This window comes from Cetorhinus maximus, unplaced genomic scaffold, assembly GCF_964194155.1.
Source record: "Cetorhinus maximus unplaced genomic scaffold, sCetMax3.hap1.1 HAP1_SCAFFOLD_3681, whole genome shotgun sequence".
Lineage (NCBI taxonomy): Eukaryota > Metazoa > Chordata > Chondrichthyes > Lamniformes > Cetorhinidae > Cetorhinus > Cetorhinus maximus.
This window is the reverse complement of record NW_027599587.1, coordinates 1-24,295: the sequence shown is the minus strand read 5'-3', so window position 1 is coordinate 24,295 and position 24,295 is coordinate 1. Positions and strand designations below refer to the sequence as shown.

General features: G+C 56.8%; 1 protein-coding gene across 1 annotated transcript; it reads left to right on the top strand.

Annotated features, from left to right (window-relative positions):
- Positions 1-645: 645 nt before the first annotated feature.
- On the top strand, positions 646-24,169 carry LOC144678137 (serine/threonine-protein kinase 36-like; the record flags this gene model as incomplete). Its single annotated transcript, XM_078538032.1, has 17 exons — positions 646-815; positions 1,693-1,952; positions 2,523-2,625; positions 6,710-6,853; positions 8,492-8,671; positions 9,796-9,893; positions 11,572-11,668; positions 13,452-13,587; positions 16,268-16,395; positions 17,171-17,278; positions 18,807-18,899; positions 19,732-19,826; positions 20,645-20,708; positions 21,772-21,882; positions 22,192-22,266; positions 22,766-22,937; positions 24,022-24,169. Coding segments are annotated over 17 exons (2,182 nt in total), but the record flags the coding sequence as incomplete, so codon positions are not given.
- Positions 24,170-24,295: the final 126 nt, after the last annotated feature.

Here is a 24,295-nt window from a genome sequence, read left to right as displayed (position 1 = left end):
GAGTGAGATGGGAGGAGGTAGAGGGGGAGAGAGCGAGATGGGAGGAGGGAGAGCGAGATGGGAGGAGGTTGAGGGAGAGAGAGAGAGAGAGTGAGGTGGGAGCAGGCAGAGGGAAAGAGAGAGTGAGATGGGAGGAGGGAGAGAGAGGGAGATGGGAGGAGGCAGAACGAAAGAGAGTGTGAGAAAGGAGGGGGTAGAGGGAGAGAGAGAGAGTGTGGGATGGGAGGAGGGAGAGGGAGAGAGATACAGAGCGGAGGAATTGGGGCACAGAAGGGAATCAATTCTGGAATTTGGGGAGCATATGGAATCTACTCGGTAAAGATGGGACTGTGAGGAATCTGGCTGGAAATTGTGGGACTGTGTGGAAACCGGGCACCAGGCGGAATCGGGCGACCGTGGGGAATTGGTTGGGAAATCGGGGGACAGTGGGGAATCTGTTTGGGGAATTGGGGGACCATGGGGAATCTGTTGGGGAATCGGGCACCGTGGGGAATCTGTTGGGGAATCGGGGGACCGTGGGGAATCTGTTGGGGAATCAGGGACCCTGTGGAATCTGTTGGGGAATCAGGGGCTAATTGGTGAGCTACTGATGGGAGGAGCGGGGTTGAGTCAGTCAGTGACCTCTCCAGTGTTTCTGTTCCGCAGTTGTGGACGACGTACAGGACTGCGGGGTCGAGAAGCCGTTCACTGTCCAGACCAGCCCTGAAACACAGGCCCTAAAGGAGCAGCAAGCACGGGCCCTGGCACCCAAATCAGGACAGTCCAAAATCCTCAGGAAGGCCAGAGAGAAGATGCTGGAGGAATCCAAGAAGAAGGTGAGATGTCGAGACAGAGACGCTCAGAGCCGCCGACACGCGAGAGACGCGCGGACACACTGACACGCGAGAGACGATCAGACCCAGCGTCACGCAAGAGACACGCAGGCCCACGGACACGCGAGAGACGCTCGGACCCAGCGACACGCGAGAGACGCTCGGACCCAGCGACACGCGAGAGACGCTCGGACCCAGCGACACGCGAGAGACGCTCGGACTCAGCGACACGCAAGAGACACGCAGACACACTGACACGCGAGAGACGCTCAGACCCAGCGACACGCGAGAGACGCTCAGACCCAGCGACACGCGAGAGACGCTCGGACCCAGCAACACGCGAGAGACGCTCAGACCCAGCGACACGTGAGAGACGCTCAGACCCAGCGACACGCAAGAGACACGCAGACCCACTGACACGCAAGAGACACGCAGACACACTGACACGCGAGAGACGCTCGGACCCACCGACACGCGAGAGACGCTCAGACCCAGCGACACGCGAGAGACGCTCAGACCCAGCGACACGCGAGAGACGCTCGGACCCAGCGACACGCGAGAGACGCTCGGACCCAGCGACACGCGAGAGACGCTCGGACCCAGCGACACGCGAGAGGCACTCGGACCAGGACGCGGACCCAGCGACACGCGAGAGACGCGCGGACCCAGCGACACGCGAGAGACGCGCGGACCCAGCGACACGCGAGAGACGCGCGGACCCAGCGACACGCGAGAGACGCTCAGACCCAGCGACACGCGAGAGACGCTCAGACCCAGCGACACGCGAGAGACGCTCGGACCCAGCGACACGCGAGAGACGAGATGTGATGGGGAGGGAGTCATTTTCAGGGCAATACCATTGTAATCCTTTCTGTGGCAGGATCCTGGCAACGGGAAGGTGCCCGGCTCCCAGGCCCAGCCCCGGGATGGTGCAGTGGCAGACCACGGACAGAAGCAGCCTTACCCTGCCCCAGAGGCAGCAGCCTGTCTCCTGGGGTGCCAGCGCTACCTCAAACCCACTCAGGCAGCGGAGACGGAGAGGCCAGCAGAGGCAGACCTCACCCCTGTGGGCAGCTTCCAGGCAGCAGAGATGGAGACCCCACCAGAGTGTGAGAGGGCACGAGGAGCACTGACTCCAGGGTAAGGGCTGGAGTGGGAGGGGAGAGGGGTGGGGAGGGAGGGGAGAGAGGGCAGGGAGGAGAGAGGCGGTAGGGGAGAGGAGAGACGAGGTAGGGAAGAGGAGGTAGGGGGAAGGAGAAGGGATGGAGGGGTGAGAGGGGAGGGAGGAGAGAGGAGGTAGGGGAGAGGAGGTAGGGGGAAGGAGAAGGGATGGAGGGGTGAGAGGGGAGGGAGGAGGTAGGGGAGAGGAGAGGGGAGGTAGGGGAGAAGGGAGATAGGGGAGTGAGGAGGGCAGGGAGGGGAGAAGGCAGGGCAGGGAGAGGGAAGAGGAGGGAAGCGAGGATAGCAGAGGGGGAGGGGAGGAGAGATTGCAGGGAGAGGGGAAGGAAAGGAGAGGAAGACGGAGAAGAGGGGGCAGGAGGAGGGAAGAGGAGAGGCAGGGGAAGGGAAATAGAGAGGCATAGAGAGGGATGTGGGAGGGGGGAGAGCGAGATGAAGTGAGGAAGCGGGATGAGGGAGTAGAGAGAGAGCAGAGGAGGGGCATGGGTATTTCCCTCACTCCTCACCCAGTTTTCCTGATGGTTTTCACAGGCTTCACCAGATCAGCCAGGATTACGAGCAGGAATTCCTCGAGGTGCCTGTCGGTGCGGGGAGAACGACCCACAACATGGAGAATGTGGATCTGGAGAATGAGGTAACTTCATCAGCACAGAGTGAAACACCGTCCCCATCAAACACTCCCAGGACAGGGACAGCACAGGGTTAGATACCGAGTAAAGCTCCCTCTACACTGTCCCCATCAAACACTCCCAGGACAGGGACAGCACGGGGTTAGATACAGAGTAAATCTCCCTCTACACTGTCCCCATCAAACACTCCCAGGACAGGTACAGCACGGGGTTAGATACAGAGTAAATCTCCCTCTACACCGTCCCCATCAAACACTCCCAGGACAGGGACAGCACGGGATTAGATACAGAGTAAATCTCCCTCTGCACTGTCCCCATCAAACACTCCCAGGACAGGTACAGCACGGGGTTAGATACAGAGTAAAGGTCCCTCTACACTGTCCCCATCAAACACTCCCAGGACAGGTACAGCACGGGGTTAGATACAGAGTAAAGCTCCCTCTACACTGTTCCCATCAAACATTCCCAGGACAGGTACAGCACGGGGTTAGATACAGAGTAAAGCTCCCTCTACACTGTCCCCATCAAACACTCCCAGGACAGGTACAGCACGGGGTTAGATATAGAGTAAAGCTCCCTCTACACCGTCCCCATCAAACACTCCCAGGACAGGTACAGCACGGGGTTAGATACAGAGTAAAGCTCCCTCTACACCATCCCCATCAAACACTCCCAGGACAGGTACAGCACGGGGTTAGATACAGAGTAAAGCTCCCTCTACACCGTCCCCATCAAACACTCCCAGGACAGGTACAGCACGGGGTTAAATACAGAGTAAAGCTCCCTCTACACCGTCCCCATCAAACACTCCCAGGACAGGTACAGCACGGGGTTAGATACAGAGTAAAGATCCCTCTACACTGTACCCATCAAACACTCCCAGGACAGGTACAGCACGGGGTTAGATACAGAGTAAAGCTCCCTCTACACTGTCCCCATCAAACATTCCCAGGACAGGTACAGCACGGGGTTAGATACAGAGTAAAGCTCCCTCTACACCGTCCCCATCAAACACTCCCAGGACAGGTACAGCACGGGGTTAGATATAGAGTAAAGCTCCCTCTACACCGTCCCCATCAAACACTCCCAGGACAGGTACAGCACGGGGTTAAATACAGAGTAAAGCTCCCTCTACACCGTCCCCATCAAACACTCCCAGGACAGGCGAATCCTTTCTTGACCTCATCTATCTTCATAGCTCAGGGGCACAGAAACAGGAGGAGGCCATTCAGCCCCTCCAGTCTGTTTTCCCAAGCGCGAAACTCTGACGGAGAGACTAACAGGGGTCCCTGACGGAGAGACTCCCTCTATAACAGGGGTCCCTGACGGAGAGACTCCCTCTTTAACAGGGGTCCCTGACAGAGAGACTCCCTCTTTAACAGGGGTCCCTGACAGAGAGACTCCCTCTTTAACAGGGGTCCCTGACGGAGAGACTCCCTCTTTAACAGGGGTCCCTGACGGAGAGACTCCCTCTTTAACAGGGGTCCCTGACTGGGAGACTCCCTATTTAACAGGGTTCCCTGATGGAGAGACTCCCTCTTTAACAGGGGTCCCTGAAGGAGAGACTCCCTCTTTAACAGGGGTCCCTGACGGAGAGACTCCCTCTTTAACAGGGGTCCCTGACGGAGAGACTCCCTCTTTAACAGGGGTCCCTGAAGGAGAGACTCCCTCTTTAACAGGGGTCCCTGACGGAGAGACTTCCTCTTTAACAGGGGTCCCCGAAGGAGAGACTCCCTCTTTAACAGGGGTCCCTGACGGAGAGACCCCCTCTTTAACAGGGATCCCTGACGGAGAGACTCCCTCTTTAACAGGGGTCCCTGACAGAGAGACTCCCTCTTTAACAGGGGTCCCTGACGGAGAGACTCCCTCTTTAACAGGGGTCCCTGACTGGCAGACTCCCTCTTTAACAGGGTTCCCTGATGGAGAGACTCCCTCTTTAACAGGGGTCCCCGAAGGAGAGACTCCCTCTTTAACAGGGGTCCCTGACGGAGAGACCCCCTCTTTAACAGGGATCCCTGACGAAGAGACTCCCTCTTTAACAGGGGTCCCTGACGGAGAGACCCCCTCTTTAACAGGGGTCCCCGAAGGAGAGACTCCCTCTTTAACAGGGGTCCCTGACGGAGAGACCCCCTCTTTAACAGGGGTCCCTGACGGAGAGACTCCCTCTTTAACAGGGGTCCCTGACAGAGAGACTCCCTCTTTAACAGGGGTCCCTGACGGAGAGACTCCCTCTTTAACAGGGGTCCCTGACAGAGAGACTCCCTCTTTAACAGGGGTCCCTGACGGAGAGACTCCCTCTTTAACAGGGGTCCCTGACAGAGAGACTCCCTCTTTAACAGGGGTCCCTGACGGAGAGACTCCCTCTTTAACAGGGTTCCCTGATGGAGAGACTCCCTCTTTAACAGGGGTCCCCGAAGGAGAGACTCCCTCTTTAACAGGGGTCCCTGACGGAGAGACCCCCTCTTTAACAGGGGTCCCTGACGGAGAGACTCCCTCTTTAACAGGGGTCCCTGACAGAGAGACTCCCTCTTTAACAGGGGTCCCTGATGGAGAGACTCCCTCTTTAACAGGGGTCCCTGAAGGAGAGACTCCCTCTTTAACAGGGGTCCCTGACGGAGAGACTCCCTCTTTAACAGGGGTCCCTGAAGTAGAGACTCCCTCTTTAACAGGGGTCCCTGACGGAGAGACTTCCTCTTTAACAGGGGTCCCCGACGGAGAGACTTCCTCTTTAACAGGGGTCCCCGAAGGAGAGACTCCCTCTTTAACAGGGGTCCCTGAAGGAGAGACTCCCTCTTTAACAGGGGTCCCTGAAGGAGAGACTCCCTCTTTAACAGGGGTCCCTGACGGAGAGACTTCCTCTTTAACAGGGGTCCCCGAAGGAGAGACTCCCTCTTTAACAGGGGTCCCTGACGGAGAGACCCCCTCTTTAACAGGGGTCCCTGACGGAGAAACTCCCTCTTTAACAGGGGTCCCCGAGGGAGAGACTCCCTCTTTAACAGGGGTCCCTGACGGAGAGACTCCCTCTTTAACAGGGGTCCCTGACGGAGAGACTCCCTCTTTAACAGGGGTCCCCGACGGAGAGACTCCCTCTTTAACAGGGGTCTCCGATGGAGAGACTCCCTCTTAAACAGGGGTCCCTGACGGAGAGACTTCCTCTTTAACAGGGGTCCCCGATGGAGAGACTCCCTCTTTAACAGGGGTCCCTGACGGAGAGACTCCCTCTTTAACAGGGGTCCCTGACGGAGAGACTCCCTCTTTAACAGGGGTCCCCGATGGAGAGACCCCCTCTTTAACAGGGGTCCCTGAAGGAGAGACTCCCTCTTTAACAGGGGTCCCCGACGGAGAGACTCCCTCTTTAACAGGGTTCCCTGACGGAGAGACTCCCTCTTTAACAGGGGTCCCTGACGGAGAGACTCCCTCTTTAACAGGGGTCCCCGACGGAGAGACTCCCTCTTTAACAGGGGTCTCCGATGGAGAGACTCCCTCTTTAACAGGGGTCCCTGACGGAGAGACCCCCACTTTAACAGGGGTCCCCGAGGGAGGGACTCCCTCTTTTAACAGGGGTCCCTTACGGAGAGACTCCCTCTTTTACAGGGGTCCCTGACAGAGAGACTCCCTCTTTAACAGGGGTCCCTTACGGAGAGACTCCCTCTTTTACAGGGGTCCCTGACGGAGAGACTCCCTCTTTAACAGGGGTCCCTGAAGGAGAGACTCCCTCTTTAACAGGGGTCCCTGAAGGAGAGACTTCCTCTTTAACAGGGGTCCCTGAAGGAGAGACTTCCTCTTTTACAGGGGTCCCTGACGGAGAGACTCCCTCTTTTACAGGGGTCCCTGACGGAGAGACTCCCTCTTTAACAGGGGTCCCTGAAGGAGAGACTCCCTCTTTAACAGGGGTCCCTGAAGGAGAGACTTCCTCTTTAACAGGGGTCCCTGATGGAGAGACTCCCTCTTTAACAGGGGTCCCTGACGTAGAGACTCCCTCTTTAACAGGGGCATTGATTAAAATCACTGCCAGTATTTCAGTTCACTTCTGTCAATCTGTACATTGTGGAAATGGAGTTTAATCTTGTAGCTGGACTTTGTTTTTAGGATTTGGACAGTGATGAGGAATGGGAACAGCTCATCGAGGCTACCGACCCTTCAGCCTTGCAGCTAAGCACACCGCTGACCCTCCTGAGAGACCAGGCCTTCTGGGAGCGTGTGTGTGCCAGGCTCGGGGACTCCAGCACTCAGGTACGTGTGGATTTGATAGCCAGAGAAGCCCGTGGACTGTGGGACTGCCCCCCACCCCCATCCACCCCCTCCATTCAGAACCAGCGAGGACGCAGATCACTCAGTGTGTGGATCTGAGTAACCCCACCCACCTCACAAACACACACACACACACAACTCTGTATGAATACAGATTCCTTCACACAGAAAGAGCCCATTCGGCCCATCTGCTCCGTACTGGTGTTTCAGATCTACACGAGCCTTCTCCCACCCGCCCTCTTCATCTCCCCCTGTCCCCGTATCCTTCTAATCCTCTCTCCCTCACGTGTTTATCCACCTTCCCCTCCTTAAACACATCGACACGATTCACCTTGACCACTCCCTGTGGGAGCGAGTCCCACATTCTCCCCGCTCCCCGTGGGAGCGAGTCCCACATTCTCCCCCCACTCCCCGTGGGAGCGAGTCCCACATTCTCCCCCACTCCCCGTGGGAACGAGTCCCACATTCTCCCCCACTCCCCGTGGGAGCGAGTCCCACATTCTCCCCCACTCCCCGTGGGAGCGAGTCCCACATTCTCCCTGCTCCCTGTGGGAGCGAGTCCCACACTCTCCCCCCACTCCCCGTGGGAGCGAGTCCCACATTCTCCCCCACTCCCCGTGGGAGCGAGTCCCACATTCTCCCCCACTCCCCGTGGGAGCGAGTCCCACATTCTCCCCCACTCCCCGTGGGAGCGAGTCCCACATTCTCCCCCGCTTCCTGTGGGAGCGAGTCCCACATTCTCCCCGCTCTCTGGGTAAAGAAGTTTCTCCTGAATTCTCCGATTGGATTTATTAGTGACCGTCTGATATTGATGTTTCCCCTCGTTCTGGTCTCTCCCACAAGTGGAAACATCTTCTCTACGTCTACACCATCGAACCCCTTACATAATCTTAAAGATCTCAATCAGGTCACCCCCTCAGTCTCTCTTTTCTAGAGAAAAGATCCCCAGCCTGTTCACTCTTTCCTGATAGTTATAACCTCTCTGTTCTGGTGTCATCCTTGTGAATCCTTTTTACACCTTCTCCAGTATCTCTGTATCCATTTCATAATATAGAGACCAGAACTGTACACGGCGCTCCGGGTGTGGTCTAACCGGACCAGAACTGTACACGGCGCTCCGGGTGTGGTCTAACCGGACCAGAACTGTACACGGCGCTCCGAGTGTGGTCTAACCAGACCAGAACTGTACACGGTGCTCCTAGTGTGGTCTAACCAGACCAGAACTGTACACGGCGCTCCGAGTGTGGTCTAACCAGACCAGAACTGTACACGGTGCTCCTAGTGTGGTCTAACCAGACCAGAACTGTACACGGCGCTCGGAGTGTGGTCTAACCAGACCAGAACTGTACACGGTGCTCCTAGTGTGATCTAACCAGACCAGAACTGTACACGGTGCTCCTAGTGTGGTCTAACCAGACCAGAACTGTACACGGCGCTCCGAGTGTGGTCTAACCAGACCAGAACTGTACACAGCGCCCCGAGTGTGGTCTAACCAGACCAGAACTGTACACAGCGCCCCGAGTGTGGTCTAACCGGAGAGACACCGACTGGGACAAGCTGATATCTTGAATGATCGTTTACTGAGCCCTTCCCTCCCTCTGTGCCTTGCTCCTTGTACAGGTGCTGGAGGGGATGTTGGAGGGTGCGTCCAGGCTACGACCAGCTCTGAGGGTCATCGGAAACCTGCTGGCCACTCGCTGCGACTGGGATCTGCTGCACTCCTTCTGCCGGAGGCTGGAGCTGCCTCAGTTCCTGCTCAACCTCATCGGCCAAATGCTGCACTCCGAGGGAATCAGACAGGTGGGAGATGGCCCCCGCCCCCGAGCCACTCTCTCACTATCTCTCCCTCCACAATCCCCGTCTCTCCAGCTCCATCTGACCTTCCCGCTTTGCGCCTGCCCCTCTCCCTCCACCCACATCGCCTCCCTTCGCCCCATCCCTCCAGGTCTCCAGCCGACCCCATCACACCTTCGAGCACTGTCTCTATCTCTCTGTCCTGCCCGTATCCACCTCTCTCCAACTCTCACCTCATTCATTCTCTCTTTTTCTCTCACTCCCTCCCTCTCCCACTTCCTCACTCACACTCCTTCTCTCCCTCGCATTCTCCCACTCTCCATCTCTTTCTCCACCCCCCTTCTGTCTTTCACACCTTTTCCTCCTCCCTCCCTCTTTCCCGCCTTCTTCCTATCTCACCAGCATTCACTGCTTCGTCCCTCCTCCTCTCACCCTCTCTCTCTTGTTCTCTCTCTCTCTCTCTCTCTGACCCCCCTCTCTCTCCGCGCCCCCTCTCTCTTTGCCTCCCCCTCGTTCACTCCCTCGTTCTCTCCCTCGTTCTCTCCCTCGTTCTATCTCTCTCCGCCCCCCCGTCTCCCCTTCTCTCTCTCGTTCTCTCTCTTGTTCTCTCACTCTCTCTCTCTCTCTCTCTCTCTCTCTGCCCCCTCTCTCTCTCTACCCCCCTCCCTCTCTCTCCCCCTCTCTCTCCCCCTCTCCCTCTCTCTCGTTCTCTCTCTGTCTCTCTCCGGCCCCCATCCCTCTCTCTTTCTCCCTCTCTCTTTCTCCCTCTCTCTTTCTCCCTCTCTCTCTCTCTCCCTCTCTCTTTCTCCCTCTCTCTCTCTCTCCCTCTCTCTCTCTCCCTCTCCCTCTCCCTCTCCCTCCCTGTCTCTCTCTCTCTGTCTCTCTCGTTCTCTCTCCGCCTCTCCTGCCCCCGCCCCCCTCTCTTTCCGGCCCCACCCCCGTCTTTCTCTGTCACCTTCGAGCGGTCCCTTCCTGTCACGGCCAACCCCTGCTCGCTCCGCCCTTCTCCTCCCCCTCCCACCCCAGCTCTGTCCCCTCGTCCTGCCCTGGCTCCCTCCTTCCCCCTCGCCTCGTTCCGTTCCCCCTCTCCCTCAGTAACTTCTGCTCTCTCTCTCTCTCTGACCCAGCAGCAGCCGTGGTGTGTGACGGTTCTCTCTGATCTGCTGACAGTCCTCGCTGCCTATTTCTCCAGCGATTTCGAAGTGGAGCCCTCAGGAGGTGGCAGCGGGTAAGAGGGCTCACTCATGATAATCCCCACTCTGAGTTCGCGATCGCTGAGAGCTATTCGGCCATGGCGGGATTCACTGGTCAGCCCATTTGTGCCCTCGTATTTTTTTTTCAAAGTTAATTCTTTCCCAGGACGTGGTCATCGCTGGCTAGGTCAGCGTTTGTTGCCCATCCCTAATTGCCCCCTTCAGAAGGTGAAGGGTGAGCTGCCTTCTTGAGTCACTGCAGTCCCCGTGTGGTGTAGGTACACCCACGGCGCTGTTAGGGAGGGAGTTCCAGGATTTTGTCCCGTGTGGTGTAGGTACACCCACGGCGCTGTTAGGGAGGGAGTTCCAGGATTTTGTCCGTGTGGTGTAGGTACACCCACAGCGCTGTTAGGGAGGGAGTTCCAGGATTTTGTCCCCTGTGTGGTGTAGGTACACCCACGGCGCTGTTAGGGAGGGAGTTCCAGGATTTTGTCCGTGTGGTGTAGGTACACCCATGGCGCTGTTAGGGAGGGAGTTCCAGGATTTTGTCCCCTGTGTGGTGTAGGTACACCCACGGCGCTGTTAGGGAGGGAGTTCCAGGATTTTGTCCCCGAGTGGTGTAGGTACACCCACGGCGCTGTTAGGGAGGGAGTTCCAGGATTTTGTCCCGTGTGGTGTAGGTACACCCACGGTGCTGTTAGGGAGGGAGTTCCAGAATTTTGACCCCAGCGACAGTGAAGGTACGGCCGATATATTTCCAAGTCAGGATGGTGAGGGGCTCAGAGGGGAACTTCCAGGTGGTGGTGTTCCCCATGTGTCTGCTGCCCTCGTCCTTCTAGTTAGTAGAGGTCGTGGGTTTGGGCGGCGCTGTCGAAGGAACCTTGGCGAGTTGCTGCAGTGCATCTTGTAGATGGTACACACACTGCTGCCCCTGTGCGTCGGTGGTGGGGGGAGTGAATGTTTGTGGATGGGGTGCCGATCGAGCGGAGGCTGCTTTGTCCTGGACGGTGTCGAGCTTCTCGAGTGTTGTGGGAGCCGCACTCATCCAGGCAAGTGGGGAGTATCCCATCACACTCCTGACTTGTGCCTTGTCGATGGTGGACAGGCTTTGGGGGAGTCAGGAGGTGAGTTACTCTCCGCAGGATTCCCAGCCTCTGAGCTGCTCTTGTAACCACAGTATTTATATGGCTGGTCCCAGTTCAGTTTCTGGTCAATGGTAACCCCCAGGATGTTGATAGTGGGGGATTCAGTGATGGTAATGCCATTGAACATTAAGGGGGCGATGGTTGGATTCTCTCTTGTTGGAGATGGTCATTGCCTGGCACTTGTGTGGTGCGAATGTTACTTACCACTTGTCAGCCCTGAGCCTGGATATTGTCCAGGTTTTGCTGCATATGGACATGGGCTGCCTCAGTATCTGAGGAGTCGCGAATGGTGCTGAATATTATGCAAACATCAGCGAACATCCCCACTTTGATATGCTGATGTCCCAGAAGGACAGGAACTGGGTGGGCTCAGTGACTTCCCCCTGCTTCTACCCCGTTCGCCTTCAGCCTCTGTGGGAAGCTGTCGTTTCCCCCACTCTGACATCGCACCACCTGATCCAGGGCCCACTCCATCTGGCTGAGCTCAGCAGCACTCCCAGATCTCCCGGAGCCCTGCCCCCTGATACTCATTCCCTGCACTAATCCACAGCCTGTGGTATTTTTCCAGCATCAAGGTTTTGGAGCAGTCAGCGATCGAGTTTCTCCAGCTCCTGGAACAGCTCCTCGCCCAGGCTGAGATGGGACTGAGAGAGCAAAGCATCACGGTAAGGACAGAACAGAATGAGACAGCCTTTATCACAGTGCGTTAGATACACTGTCCTTTCCCCCTCTGGGACCGGGTGTCACAGTGCGTTAGATACACTGTCCTTTCCCCCTCTGGGACCGGGTGTCACAATGCGTTAGATACGCTGTCCTTTTCCCCCCTCTGGGACCGGGTGTCACAATGCGTTAGATACGCTGTCCTTTCCCCCTCTGGGACCGGGTGTCACAGTGCGTTAGATACACTGTCCTTTCCCGCTCTGGGACCGGGTGTCACAGTGCGTTAGATACACTGTCCTTTCCCCCTCTGGGACCGGGTGTCACAGTGCGTTAGATACACTGTCCTTTCCCCCTCTGGGACCGGGTGTCACAGTGCGTTAGATACACTGTCCTTTCCCCTCTGGGAGCGTGTGTCACAGTGCGTTAGATACGCTGTCCTTTACCCCGTCTGGGACCGGGTGTCACAGTGCGTTAGATACGCTGTCCTTTCCCCCTCTGGGACCGGGTGTCACAGTGCGTTACATATGCTGTACTTTCCCTCTCTGGGACCAGGTGTCAAAGTGCGTTAGATACGCTGTCCTTTCCCCCTCTGGGTCGAGTATTTGAAGTGGACAGTGTAGAGGGAGCATTACTCTGTATCTCACCCTGTGCTGTACCTGTCCTGGGAGTGTTTGATGGGGACGGTGTAGAGGGCTTTACTCTGTATCTAACCCCATGCTGTACCTGTCCTGGGAGTGTTTGATGGGGACAGTGTAGAGGGAGCTTTACTCTATATCTAACTCTGTGCTGTACCTGTCCTGGGAGTGTTTGATGGGGACAGTGTAGAGGGAGCTTTACTCTGTATCTAACCCCATGCTGTACCTGTCCTGGGAGTGTTTGATGGGGACGGTGTAGAGGGAGCTTTACTCTGTATCTAACCCCATGCTGTCCCTGTCCTGGGAGTGTTTGATAGGGACGGTGTAGAGGGAGCTTTACTCTGTATCTAACCCCGTGCTGTACCTGTCCTGGGAGCGTTTGATGGGGACGGTGTAGAGGGAGCTTTACTCTGTACCTAACCCCATGCTGTACCTGTCCTGGGAGCGTTTGATGGGGACGGTGTAGAGGGAGCTTTACTCTGTACCTAACCCCATGCTGTACCCGTCCTGGGAGTGTTTGATGGGGACAGTGTAGAGGGAGCTTTACTCTGTATCTAACCCCGTGCTGTACTTGTCCTGGGAGTGTTTGATGGGGACAGTGTAGAGGGAGCTTTACTCTGTATCTAACCCCGTGCTGTACCTGTCCTGGGAGTGTTTGATGGGGACAGTGTAGAGGGAGCTTTACTCTGTATCTAACCCCGTGCTGTACCTGTCCTGGGAGTGTTTGATGGGGACGGTGTAGAGGGAGCTTTACTCTGTATCTAACCCCATGCTGTACCTGTCCTGGGAGTGTTTGATAGGGACAGTGTATAGGGAGCTTTACTCTGTATCTAACCCCGTGCTGTACTTGTCCTGGGAGTGTTTGATGGGGACAGTGTAGAGGGAGCTTTACTCTGTATTTAACCCCGTGCTGTACCCATCCTGGGAGTGTTTGATGGGTACAGTGTAGAGGGAGCTTTACTCTGTATCTAACCCCGTGCTGTACCTGTCCTGGGAGTGTTTGATGGGGACGGTGTAGAGGGCTTTACTCTGTATCTAACCCCGTGCTGTACCTGCCCTGGGAGTGTCGGTGAGAGTGCCGATCAGAACTGAGCTGGGGTGTTTTCTGTTGATGTATTGAGGTGAATTCTGACAGTTCTGTCCTCTTTCCCAGTGCCTTATCTTTATCTGCGAGAGTATCGACCAAAGCTCTCCCTCTGTGTCCATCCCATTCTACACACACCTGCTGACTTCACACCGGCCTGTCTTGGCTGCTGTCCTCCGAGGAACCCACAGTGGGAGGGTTGAAGGTAAGGATTCATGGAGCTTTCACCCACCCTCTCCCCTGTACCCCTAAATCCCCAGCTTCTCCCCGTATCCCTAAATCCCCACCTACCCACCTTCTCCCCGTACCCCTCAATCCCCAGCTACCCACCTTCTCACCGTATCCCTCAATCCCCACCTACCCACCTTCTCCCCGTATCCCTCAATCCCCACCTACCCACCTTCACCCCGTCTCCCTCAATCCCCACCTACCCACCTTCTCCCCGTATCCCTCAATCCCCACCTACCCACCTTCTCCCCGTACCCCTCAATCCCCAGCTACCCACCTTCTCACCGTATCCCTCAATCCCCACCTACCCACCTTCTCCCCGTATCCCTCAATCCCACCTACCCACCTTCTCCCCGTCTCCTTCAATCCCCACCTACCCACCTTCTCCCCATCTCCCTCAACCCCCACCTACCCACCTTCGCCCCGTATCCCTCAATCCCCACCTACCCACCTTCTCCCGTCTCCCTCAATCCCCACCTTCTCCCCGTCTCCCTCAATCCCCACCTGCCCACCTCCCCGTCTCCCTCAATCCCCACCTACCTACCTTCTCCCCGTCTCCCTCAATCCCCACCTACCCACCTTCTCACCGTCTCCCTCAATCCCCAACTACCCACCTTCTACCCGTCTCCCTCAATCCCCACCTACCCACCTCCTCCCAGTCTCCCTCAATCCCCACCTACCCACCTTCTCCCCGTCTCCATCAATCCCCTCCTACCCACCTTCTCCTCGTATCCCTCAATCCCCACCTACCCACCTTCTCCCCGTCTCCCTCAATCCCCACCTACCCACCTTCTCCCCGTCTCCCTCAATCCCCACCTACCCACCTTCTCCCCGTCTCCCTCAATCCCCACCTACCCACCTTCTCACCGTCTCCCTCAATCCCCAACTACCCACCTTCTACCCATCTCCCTCAATCCCCACCTACCCACCTCCTCCCAGTCTCCCTCAATCCCCACCTACCCACCTTCTCCCCGTACCCCTCAATCCCCACCTTCTCCCCGTACCCCTCAATCCCCACCTTCTCCCCGTACCCCTCAATCCCCACCTTCTCCCCGTACCCCTCAATCCCCACCTTCTCCCCGTACCCCTCAATCCCCACCTTCTCCCTGTACCCCTCAATCTCCACCACCTCCTTCTCCGCACTCAGATAGGGTAGAGAGAGAGAGAAACTATTTGCGCTGGCTGGAGGGACTCTGGACCTAATGAGAGCCAAACGTCTTTCTCCTGAATTCCCCAATTGCATTTCTTTTTTTATTATTCATTGGATGTGGGCATCGCTGGCTGGGCATGATGCCATTTGTTGCCCATCCCAAATTTCCCTCGTTTGGAGGGGGCATTTCAGAGTCAACCACATTGCTTTGGGTCTGGAGCCACATGTAGGCCAGACCGGGTAAGGACGGCAGATTTCCTTCCCTAAAGGACATCAGTGAACCTGATGGGTTTTTATGACCATCGGCAATGCTTTCATGACTTCAAATGCTTTCAGATTTTTCTTTCATTGAATTCAAATTTCAAACCCCCATCACTACAGCATTGGGGCTGGGTCTCTGGATGACTAGCCCAGTGATAATACCACCATGCCACCGCCTCCCCTATGTTCAGTCACTGTCATATATTAACCTTTCCCCTCGTTCTGGTCTCGCTTGCAAGTGGAAACATCTTCTCTACGTCTACACCATCAAACCCCTTTCATAATCTTAAAGATCTCTATCAGGCCACCCCCTCAGCCTTCTCTCTAGAGAAAAGATCCCCAGCCTGTTCAATCTTTTCTGCTGGTTATAACCTCTCAGTTCTGGCATCCTCCTTGTGAATCCCTTTTACACTTTCTCCAGTGTCTCTATATCCTTTTTATAATGTCCAGACCAGAACTGTACACGGTGCTCCGAGTGTGGTCTATCCAGACCAGAAATGTACACAGTGCTCCGAGTGTGGTCTATCCAGACCAGAACTGTACACAGTGCTCCGAGTGTGGTCTAACCAGACCAGAACTGTACACGGTGCTCCGAGTGTGGTCTATGCAGACCAGAACTGTACACAGTGCTCCGTGTGTGGTCTATCCAGACCAGAACTGTACACAGTGCTCCGAGTGTGGTCTATCCAGACCAGAACTGTACACGGTGCTCCGAGTGTGGTCTATCCAGACCAGAACTGTACACGGTGCTCCGTGTGTGGTCTATCCAGACCAGAACTGTACACGCTGCTCCGTGTGTGGGCTATCCAGACCAGAACTGTACACAGTGCTCCGAGTGTGGTCTAACCAGACCAGAACTGTACACGGTGCTCCGAGTGTGGTCTAACCGGACCAGAACTGTACACGGTGCTCCGAGTGTGGTCTAACCAGACCAGAACTGTACACGGTGCTCCGAGTGTGGTCTAACCGGACCAGAACTGTACACGGTGCTCCGAGTGTGGTCTAACCGGACCAGAACTGTACACGGTGCTCCGAGTGTGGTCTAACCGGACCAGAACTGTAGTGCTCTAAATACAGGCCGCTTAAAAAGGCCGTTAGGTCAACAATCCCTGAAGACGTGGGCTATTGGAGCGGTTTTGTCAGCGCAGTATCCGTGCTCCGAGTGGGCCTGGAGCAGAGCAGCAGGCAGTTGGCCACCCCAGCGTCGCACCCCTCAGCCTGACCAGCCTCTCTGTTCTCCGGCCAGGGCCAGCGGGCGACAGACAGGCTCCGCGGGAACGCTGTGACCGGCTGCCGGGGACGCACACGGCTGCCCTGGCCGCCCTCTGCACTGTCTCACCGGGAGCGACAGTCTGCCGCGATGCCAAACGCCAGGTACGAGAGGGATTGCACGCTCTGGGGGTGGGGGTGAGGGGACGGCCAGGCGGGCCAAGGGGGATTGCGAGGGGGGGAGGGAGAAAGAGCGAGAGGGGGCTGTCAGATTCAGGGGTGAGGGAGCCCTCGGAGGGGAAGAGGGATCGTTGGAGGGAGCGAGGGGGGCTGTCGAAGAGGAAGAGGGTTTCTTGCAGGGGGGAAGAGGGTGTCTGAGCAGGCAGGTAGGGTCTCTCCACAGTGGAGGGGGCTTTCATTTAAAGAATGATTCTTTCAAACTCATTGGAGTTTAGAAGAATGAGAGGCGGTCTTATTGAAAAAGGTAAGATTCTGAGGGGAAGTCTCGACAGGGTGGATGCTGGGAGGATGTTTACCCCCCTCGTGGGGGCGTGAATCTAGAACGAGGAGGGAGAGGCACAGTTTCAGAATGAGGGGCCTCCCGTTGAAGACGGAGATGAGGAGGAATTTCTTTTCTCAGAGGGTGGTCAGTCTGTGGGATTCTCTCCCCCTCCCCCTCCCCACAGCAGGGGCGGTGAATATATTCAAGGTTTATGTTAGACAGGTTTCTGATGGACAAGGGGGTCGAGGGTTATGGGTGGGCACAGGCAGGAAAGTGGAGTTAAGGACACAATCAGATCAGTCATGAGCTTGTTGTGAATGGCAGAGCAGGCGCGAGAGGCCTCATCCCAACTCCTGCTCCAGATTTCTTGTATTTTTGACAGAGAAAAATCTCCCACCATGCTCCGTAAAATCACCTTGTTCTCTTCTCTCCGGGCAGATAGCTCAGTACGTCAGTGACACACTCTTCGCAGCAGAGAGCACCTCAAAAAGGACAAGATTCATCAAGGGAATCCAACAGCCCACATTGTGTCTCAACACTCTGAAGGTAGACTGCAACAGCAGCGTCACCAGCCAGTGTACAGATATCTCCCTGAGAGAGAGAGGGGACTGAGAGACACCAGTCAGTGTACAGATATCTCCCTGAGAGAGAGAGAGGACTGAGAGACACCAGTCAGTGTACAGATATCTCCCTGAGAGAGAGAGAGGGGACTGAGAGACACCAGTCAGTGTACAGATATCTCCCTGAGAGAGAGAGGGGACTGAGAGACACCAGTCAGTGTACAGATATCTCCCTGAGAGAGAGAGGGGACTGAGAGACACCAGTCAGTGTACAGATATCTCCCTGAGAGAGAGAGGACTGAGAGACACCAGTCAGTGTACAGATATCTCCCTGAGAGAGAGAGGGGACTGAGAGACACCAGTCAGTGTACAGATATCTCCCTGAGAGAGAGAGAGAGGGGACTGAGAGACACCAGTCAGTGTACAGATATCTCCCTGAGAGAGAGAGGGGACTGAGAGACACCAGTCAGTGTACAGATATCTCCCTGAGAGAGAGAGGGGACTGAGAGACACCAGTCAGTGTACAGATATCTCCCTGAGAGAGAGGGGACTGAGAGTCACCAGTCAGTGTACAGATATCTCCCTGAGAGAGAGGGACTGAGAGACACCAGTCAGTGTACAGATATCTCCCTGAGAGAGAGAGGGGACTGAGAGACACCAGTCAGTGTACAGATATCTCCCTGAGAGAGAGGGGACTGAGAGACACCAGTCAGTGTACAGATATCTCCCTGAGAGAGAGAGGGGACTGAGAGACACCAGTCAGTGTACAGATATCTCCCTGAGAGAGAGAGGGGACTGAGAGACACCAGTCAGTGTACAGATATCTCCCTGAGAGAGAGAGGGGACTGAGAGACACCAGTCAGTGTACAGATATCTCACTGAGAGAGAGAGAGGGGACTGAGAGACACCAGTCAGTGTACAGATATCTCCCTGAGAGAGAGAGAGGGGACTGAGAGACACCAGTCAGTGTACAGATATCTCCCTGAGAGAGAGAGGGGACTGAGAGACACCTGTCAGTGTACAGATATCTCCCTGAGAGAGAGAGAGGGGACTGAGAGACACCAGTCAGTGTACAGATATCTCCCTGAGAGAGAGAGAGGGGACTGAGAGACACCAGTCAGTGTACAGATATCTCCCTGAGAGAGAGAGGGGACTGAGAGACACCAGTCAGTGTACAGATATCTCCCTGAGAGAGAGAGGGGACTGAGAGACACCAGTCAGTGTACAGATATCTCCCTGAGAGAGAGAGGGGACTGAGAGACACCAGTCAGTGTACAGATATCTCCCTGAGAGAGAGAGGGGACTGAGAGACACCAGTCAGTGTACAGATATCTCCCTGAGAGAGAGAGGGGACTGAGAGACACCAGTCCGTGTACAGATATCTCCCTGAGAGAGAGAGGGGACTGAAAGACACCAGTCAGTGTACAGATATCTCCCTGAGAGAGAGGGGACTGAGAGACATCTTAGATTTAGTTACTCGATCGTTCAGTGATTTGGGTTTTGTTACTCTCCAGGTACTGTACTCCTGTTGTCAGGTGAGTAAAGCGCCCTGTCAGTTCTTGGTGGACGAGGCCCTGAATACCATACTGCTACTCCTTCAGTGCAAGGTAAGTGATACTGGAGGCCTCTTTATGAAATACTGCCTTTTCCCCTCTGGGACCGGGTGTCACAGTGCGTTAGATACACTGTCCTTTCCCCCTCTGGGACCGGGTGTCACAGTGCGTTAGATACACTGTCCTTTCCCCCTCTGGGACCGGGTGTCACAGTGCGTTAGATACACTGTCCTTTCCCCCCTCTGGGACCGGGTGTCACAGTGCGTTAGATACGCTGTCCTTTCCCCCTCTGGGACCGGGTGTCACAGTGCGTTAGATACACTGTCCTTTCCCCCTCTGGGTCCGGGTGTCACAGTGCGTTAGATACACTGTCCTTTTCCCCTCTGGGACCGGGTGTCACAGTGCGTTAGATACACTGTCCTTTCCCCCTCTGGGACCGGGTGTCACAGTGCGTTAGATACACTGTCCTTTCCCCCTCTGGGACCGGGTGTCACAGTGCGTTAGATACACTGTCCTCTCCCCCTCTGGGACCGGGTGTCACAGTGCGTTAGATACACTGTCCTTTCCCCCTCTGGGACCGGGTGTCACAGTGTGTTAGATACACTGTCCTTTCCCCCCTCTGGGACCGGGTGTCACAGTGCGTTAGATACACTGTCCTTTCCCCCCTCTGGGACCGGGTGTCACAGTGCGTTAGATACACTGTCCTTTCCCCCCTCTGGGACCGGGTGTCACAGTGCGTTAGATACACTGTCCTTTCCCCCCTCTGGGACCGGGTGTCACAGTGCGTTAGATACACTGTCCTTTCCCCCTCTGGGACCGGGTGTCACAGTGCGTTAGATACACTGTCCTTTCCCCCTGTGACATGTTGCCTCTCTCTTTTCTGCAGTTGTCTCCTGACGACACCATTCTGTCTCAGACGGTGGAACTGACTCTCTACCTCTTGTCGATCTTGGTCATTCAGTTGGATCATGTGCCTGAGCCGTAAGTTCCTCCCTCTGTCTGTTAGCGGTGGACCCTGGACAGTCGCACTCTTCCCCGCAGAATGGCTTGTGGCCTATAGTGATGCTCTGTCTGTGGCCTAGCAACTAGACAAGGCCATTCGGCTTCTTGTACCTTAATGTGGAAGGGCACCGACAGGGTATGGGGGAGGGGCAGCATGTGTAAAGGGGAGAGTGGGTATGCCAGATCGGTCACACCAGCGTGTGTGTTTGTGAGTGTGTCTATGTGTGTGTCCATGCGTGTCAATGTGTGTCCCCATATCACTGTGTGAGTGTGTCCTTCTGTGCGTCTGTGTGTGTACTGATGTGACAGTGAGTGTCTCCCCATGTCCGTGTGTGTGTCGTGTCCGCTTATGTGTGCGTCCGTGTGTTTCTGTGTCCTTCTGTGCATCTGTGTCTGTGTGTGTCTGTGTGCACTGATGTGACAGAGTGTCTCCCCATGTCCGTGTGTGTGCCGTGTCCGCTTTTGTGTGCGTCCGTGTGTGTCTGGCTGCATTCCTCTGTTTCTGTATGTCCCTGCGCAGCCCCATGTGCCCGTGCCCATGTGTGCGCGAGGGTGTATGTGTGTGCGCACCCACAGACGCGCTTAGGTCCCCGTGTGTGTGGCTCAGCATCCGGCGGCATTCATTGTCCAAAAACTGACAGTCCATCAGGGTGAGGGACACTGAGGTGTCAGCAGCCTGTGAGATTGGAAGGCGGCTGAGTCTCTGTACCCTCTATGGACAGCCAGGGAGGAATGAGGGAGCAGATCCCCCACAGAACCACCAGCTCTCACTGTCTCTCTCTCTCTCCTTGTTCTAGCCTGGAGCACTCAGTGGGTTTCATTACGTCAATCTTGCTGCAATCGCCCACGCCTGCTCACACTGTAAGTCAAAACTTCACGAATGTCCTCTGCGGGAGGGATGGTGTGGGACGAGTGAGAATCGATGGGGCGAGGGTGGGAAACCCCTAGGAGCACTGGAGGCTCCTGTAAATAAGGAGAAACCAGCCACAGCCCTGCCAAACACTACTGTGTCCGCTTCAATCTCTCAGTACTGAGGGAGCGCCGGTCAGTGCCGAGGGAGCGCCCGCACTGTCGGAGGGTCAGTACTGAGGGAGCGCCGCACTGTCGGAGGGGTCAGTACTAAGGGAGCGCCGCACTGTCGGAGGGTCAGTGCTGAGGGAGCGCCGCACTGTCGGAGGGTCAGTACTGAGGGAGCGCCGCGCTGTCGGAGGGGTCAGTACTGAGGGAGCGCCGCACTGTCGGAGGGTCAGTACTGAGGGAGCGCCGCACTGTCGGAGGGTCAGTGCTGAGGGAGCGCCGCACTGTCGGAGGGTCAGTGCTGAGGGAGCGCCGCACTGTCGGAGGGTCAGTGCTCAGGGAGCGCCGCACTGTATGAGGCGCCAGCTGTCAGTTGAGATGTTAATGTGAAGCCCCCTCCTGCCCACAGTAGCGAATGTTGGTGGCTACGAACAGCAGGGCTGTTAGTGCTCGATGCGTAGCACTGCAGAGTGATTTAACCGGGCTCTAAACTCTCTCATCCCTCCTTCCCTCACTCACTCATCATTCTTCCCCCTCGTCCCTCCTGCTCCTTATCTCTCTCTATGCACCCTCCCTCTCTCTCTCATTCCCCCGCACCCTCCCTCCCCCTCTCCCTCCCCTCTCTCCCTCACCCTGCACCCGGCCTCCCTCTCTCCCTCTCCCCGCTGTGCCCTCCCGCTCTCCCCTTCCCCCTCTCATCCTGTGCCCGCACCTCTCATCACCTCTTTCTTTTCTTTTCCCCCTCTCTGCTCCTCCCTCTCTCCTTTCGCTCTCCACGTGCTTCCATCCAAACTCCTTTCCTCCCCCTCCCTCTACCTCTCCCCCTCCATCTCTCCTCCACTCTCTTTCTCTCTTCACCACCACCCCCCTAACGCCCACTCCCCGCCACTGTTCCCTCTCTGCACAGTGTGCTGCTGCCTTCCTGACCATCCAGCTGATCAGTCGAGGATCCCCTGTGGAGATTCGGAGTGAAGATACCCTCCAGACGCTCCATATGACTCTGCTCTCCTCCGCACAGGTAGGTTCAATAGATCGCGAAGGTTCACAGCATCCAGCACGATTTACTCTGTATCTAACCCCGTGCTGTCCCTGTCCTGGGAGTGTTTGATGGGGACGGTGTAGAGGGAGCTTTACTCTGTATCTAACCCCGTGCTGTACCTATCCTGGGAGTGTTTGATGGGTACAGTGTAGATGGAGCTTTACTCTGTATCTAACCCCGTGCTGTACCTGTCCTGGGAGTGTTTGATGGGGACGGTGTAGATGAGTTTTACTCATTGTTCTTTCAAGTCCTGTTGCATTTGGCTAAGCATTATTTTGCTCTCCACAGCCCGCGGTTTTGCCGCCGTTGGACCTCGGAGCGTTTGATGGTTTGCTGACTCTCTTGGTGCAGCTTCTGAATGAGGTACAGCATCTGCTTTGTTTGTTCCGTCCCTGTTTATCCGATCGTACCTGAGCTCCACTCTCACACTCTGACACACACAAACGCATGCTCGCTCCCTCGCAAACGCATCCCCCCCCTCGTGAGCACACACCACCCCCCTCGCATTCCCACTCCCCCTCCCCCTCCCTCCCTTGCACGCTCCCTCTCACTCTCGCCCTCACGCATGCTCTCGCTCCCTCCCTCGCCTGCGCTCAGGCTCTCTCACACACCCGCTCTCCCTCACGTGCAATCCTAGGCTCCATCCCCAGCCCATTGCCCGCGACAGCTGTTCTCGCCCAGAGGGATACTGAACACACTTGAAGCCCCCATGGAAGACACTCCTGTGATCCCCGAATCGACCGAGCCTTTCCCCCCGCCCACAGCCTCCCTCAGCTCTGTCCCGGGAATAACTCCTCCACCCTCCCTCTGTCGCTCTCGGAGTGAAGCTGGAGCTCCTCTCTCACTCGGTCCTCTCTCACAGGGTGAGCCAGCGGCCTTTGCAGACTTTGCTGACTCAGAGTTGTGGAACTCGGCATGGCATCACCTGGCCCGGGTCCTCCGGCTCACCGGACACGGGCCCATCATGGAAGGGGAGACCCCACGACCCGGACAACCCAGTCCAATTCCAGATTGGAACACCATCTCTCCCTCAGGTCAGTCTCCATGTCTTCATTCTGCATTTAAACTCTCTCTCCCTGTGCCTTTCCGCCTTCCCCGCACGCCCTCTCACTCCCCCGCACACCCTCTCTCTCCTCCTCTCTCTATCTCTCTCCCGCGCCCCCTCTCTCTCTCCCGCGCCCCCTCTCTCTCTCCCGCGCCCCCTCTCTCTCTCCCGCGCCCCCTCTCTCTCTCCCGCGCCCCCTCTCTCTCTCCCGCGCCCCCTCTCTCTCTCCCGCGCCCCCCTCTCTCTCTCCCGCGCCCCCCTCTCTCTCCCGCGCCCCCTCTCTCTCTCCCGCGCGCCCCCTCTCTCTCTCCCGCGCCCCCTCTCTCTCTCCCGCGCCCCCTCTCTCTCTCCCGCGCCCCCTCTCTCTCTCCCGCGCCCCCTCTCTCTCTCCCGCGCCCCCTCTCTCTCTCCCGCGCCCCCTCTCTCTCTCCCGCGCCCCCTCTCTCTCTCCCGCGCCCCCTCCCTCTCTCCCGCGCCCCCTCTCTCTCTCCCGCGCCCCCTCTCTCTCTCCCGCGCCCCCTCTCTCCCGCGCCCCCTCTCTCTCTCCCGCGCTCCCTCTCTCTCTCCCGCGCTCCCTCTCTCTCTCCCCTGCGCGCCCTCTCTCTCTCCCCTGCGCGCCCTCTTTCTCTCTCTGTGCCTCTCCGCCTCCCCTGCGCACTCTCTTGCTCCCCCGCACGCCCTCTCTCTCCTCTCTCTCTCTGTGCCTCTCCATGTCTCTGCCTCTCTCCCCCGCGTGCCCTCTCCCTCCCCCCGCACCCTCCACCCCGCGCCCCCTCCCTCCCCCGCACACCCCCTCCCTCTCTTTCTCGCTCTCTCTCTCCCTGCCACAAGCGCTCTCTCTCTCCCTGCCCCACACGCACACACTTTCTCTTTCTCTCTCTCTCTCTCCCTGCTCCATGCGCACACTCTCTCTCTCTCCCTGCTCCATGCGCACACTCTCTCTCTCTCTCCCTGCTCCATGCGCACACTCTCTCTCTCCCTGCCCCACGCGCACACTCTCTCTCCTCCCCTCTCTCAGCCCCATGCCCCCAGTCTCCTCTCTCCCACACTCACTCTCTTTCTCTCTCTGGCAGGTATTCTAGCATTCCTGGGATTGGCTACTGTGGTTTTCACTGCAGTCCCTTACCAATGCCTCCCACTCCTGACCAGCCCAACCAGCGTTGTGACAACCACACTTCGCCAGCTGCTGTCCGATGGCTTCCTCGATCATCTGGCTCAAAGGTTAGTACCACAGGTACAGCACGGGTTAGATACAGAGTAAAGCTCCCTCTACACCGTCCCCATCAAACACTCTCAGGACAGGTACAGCACGGGGTTAGATACAGAGTAAAGCTCCCTCTACACCGT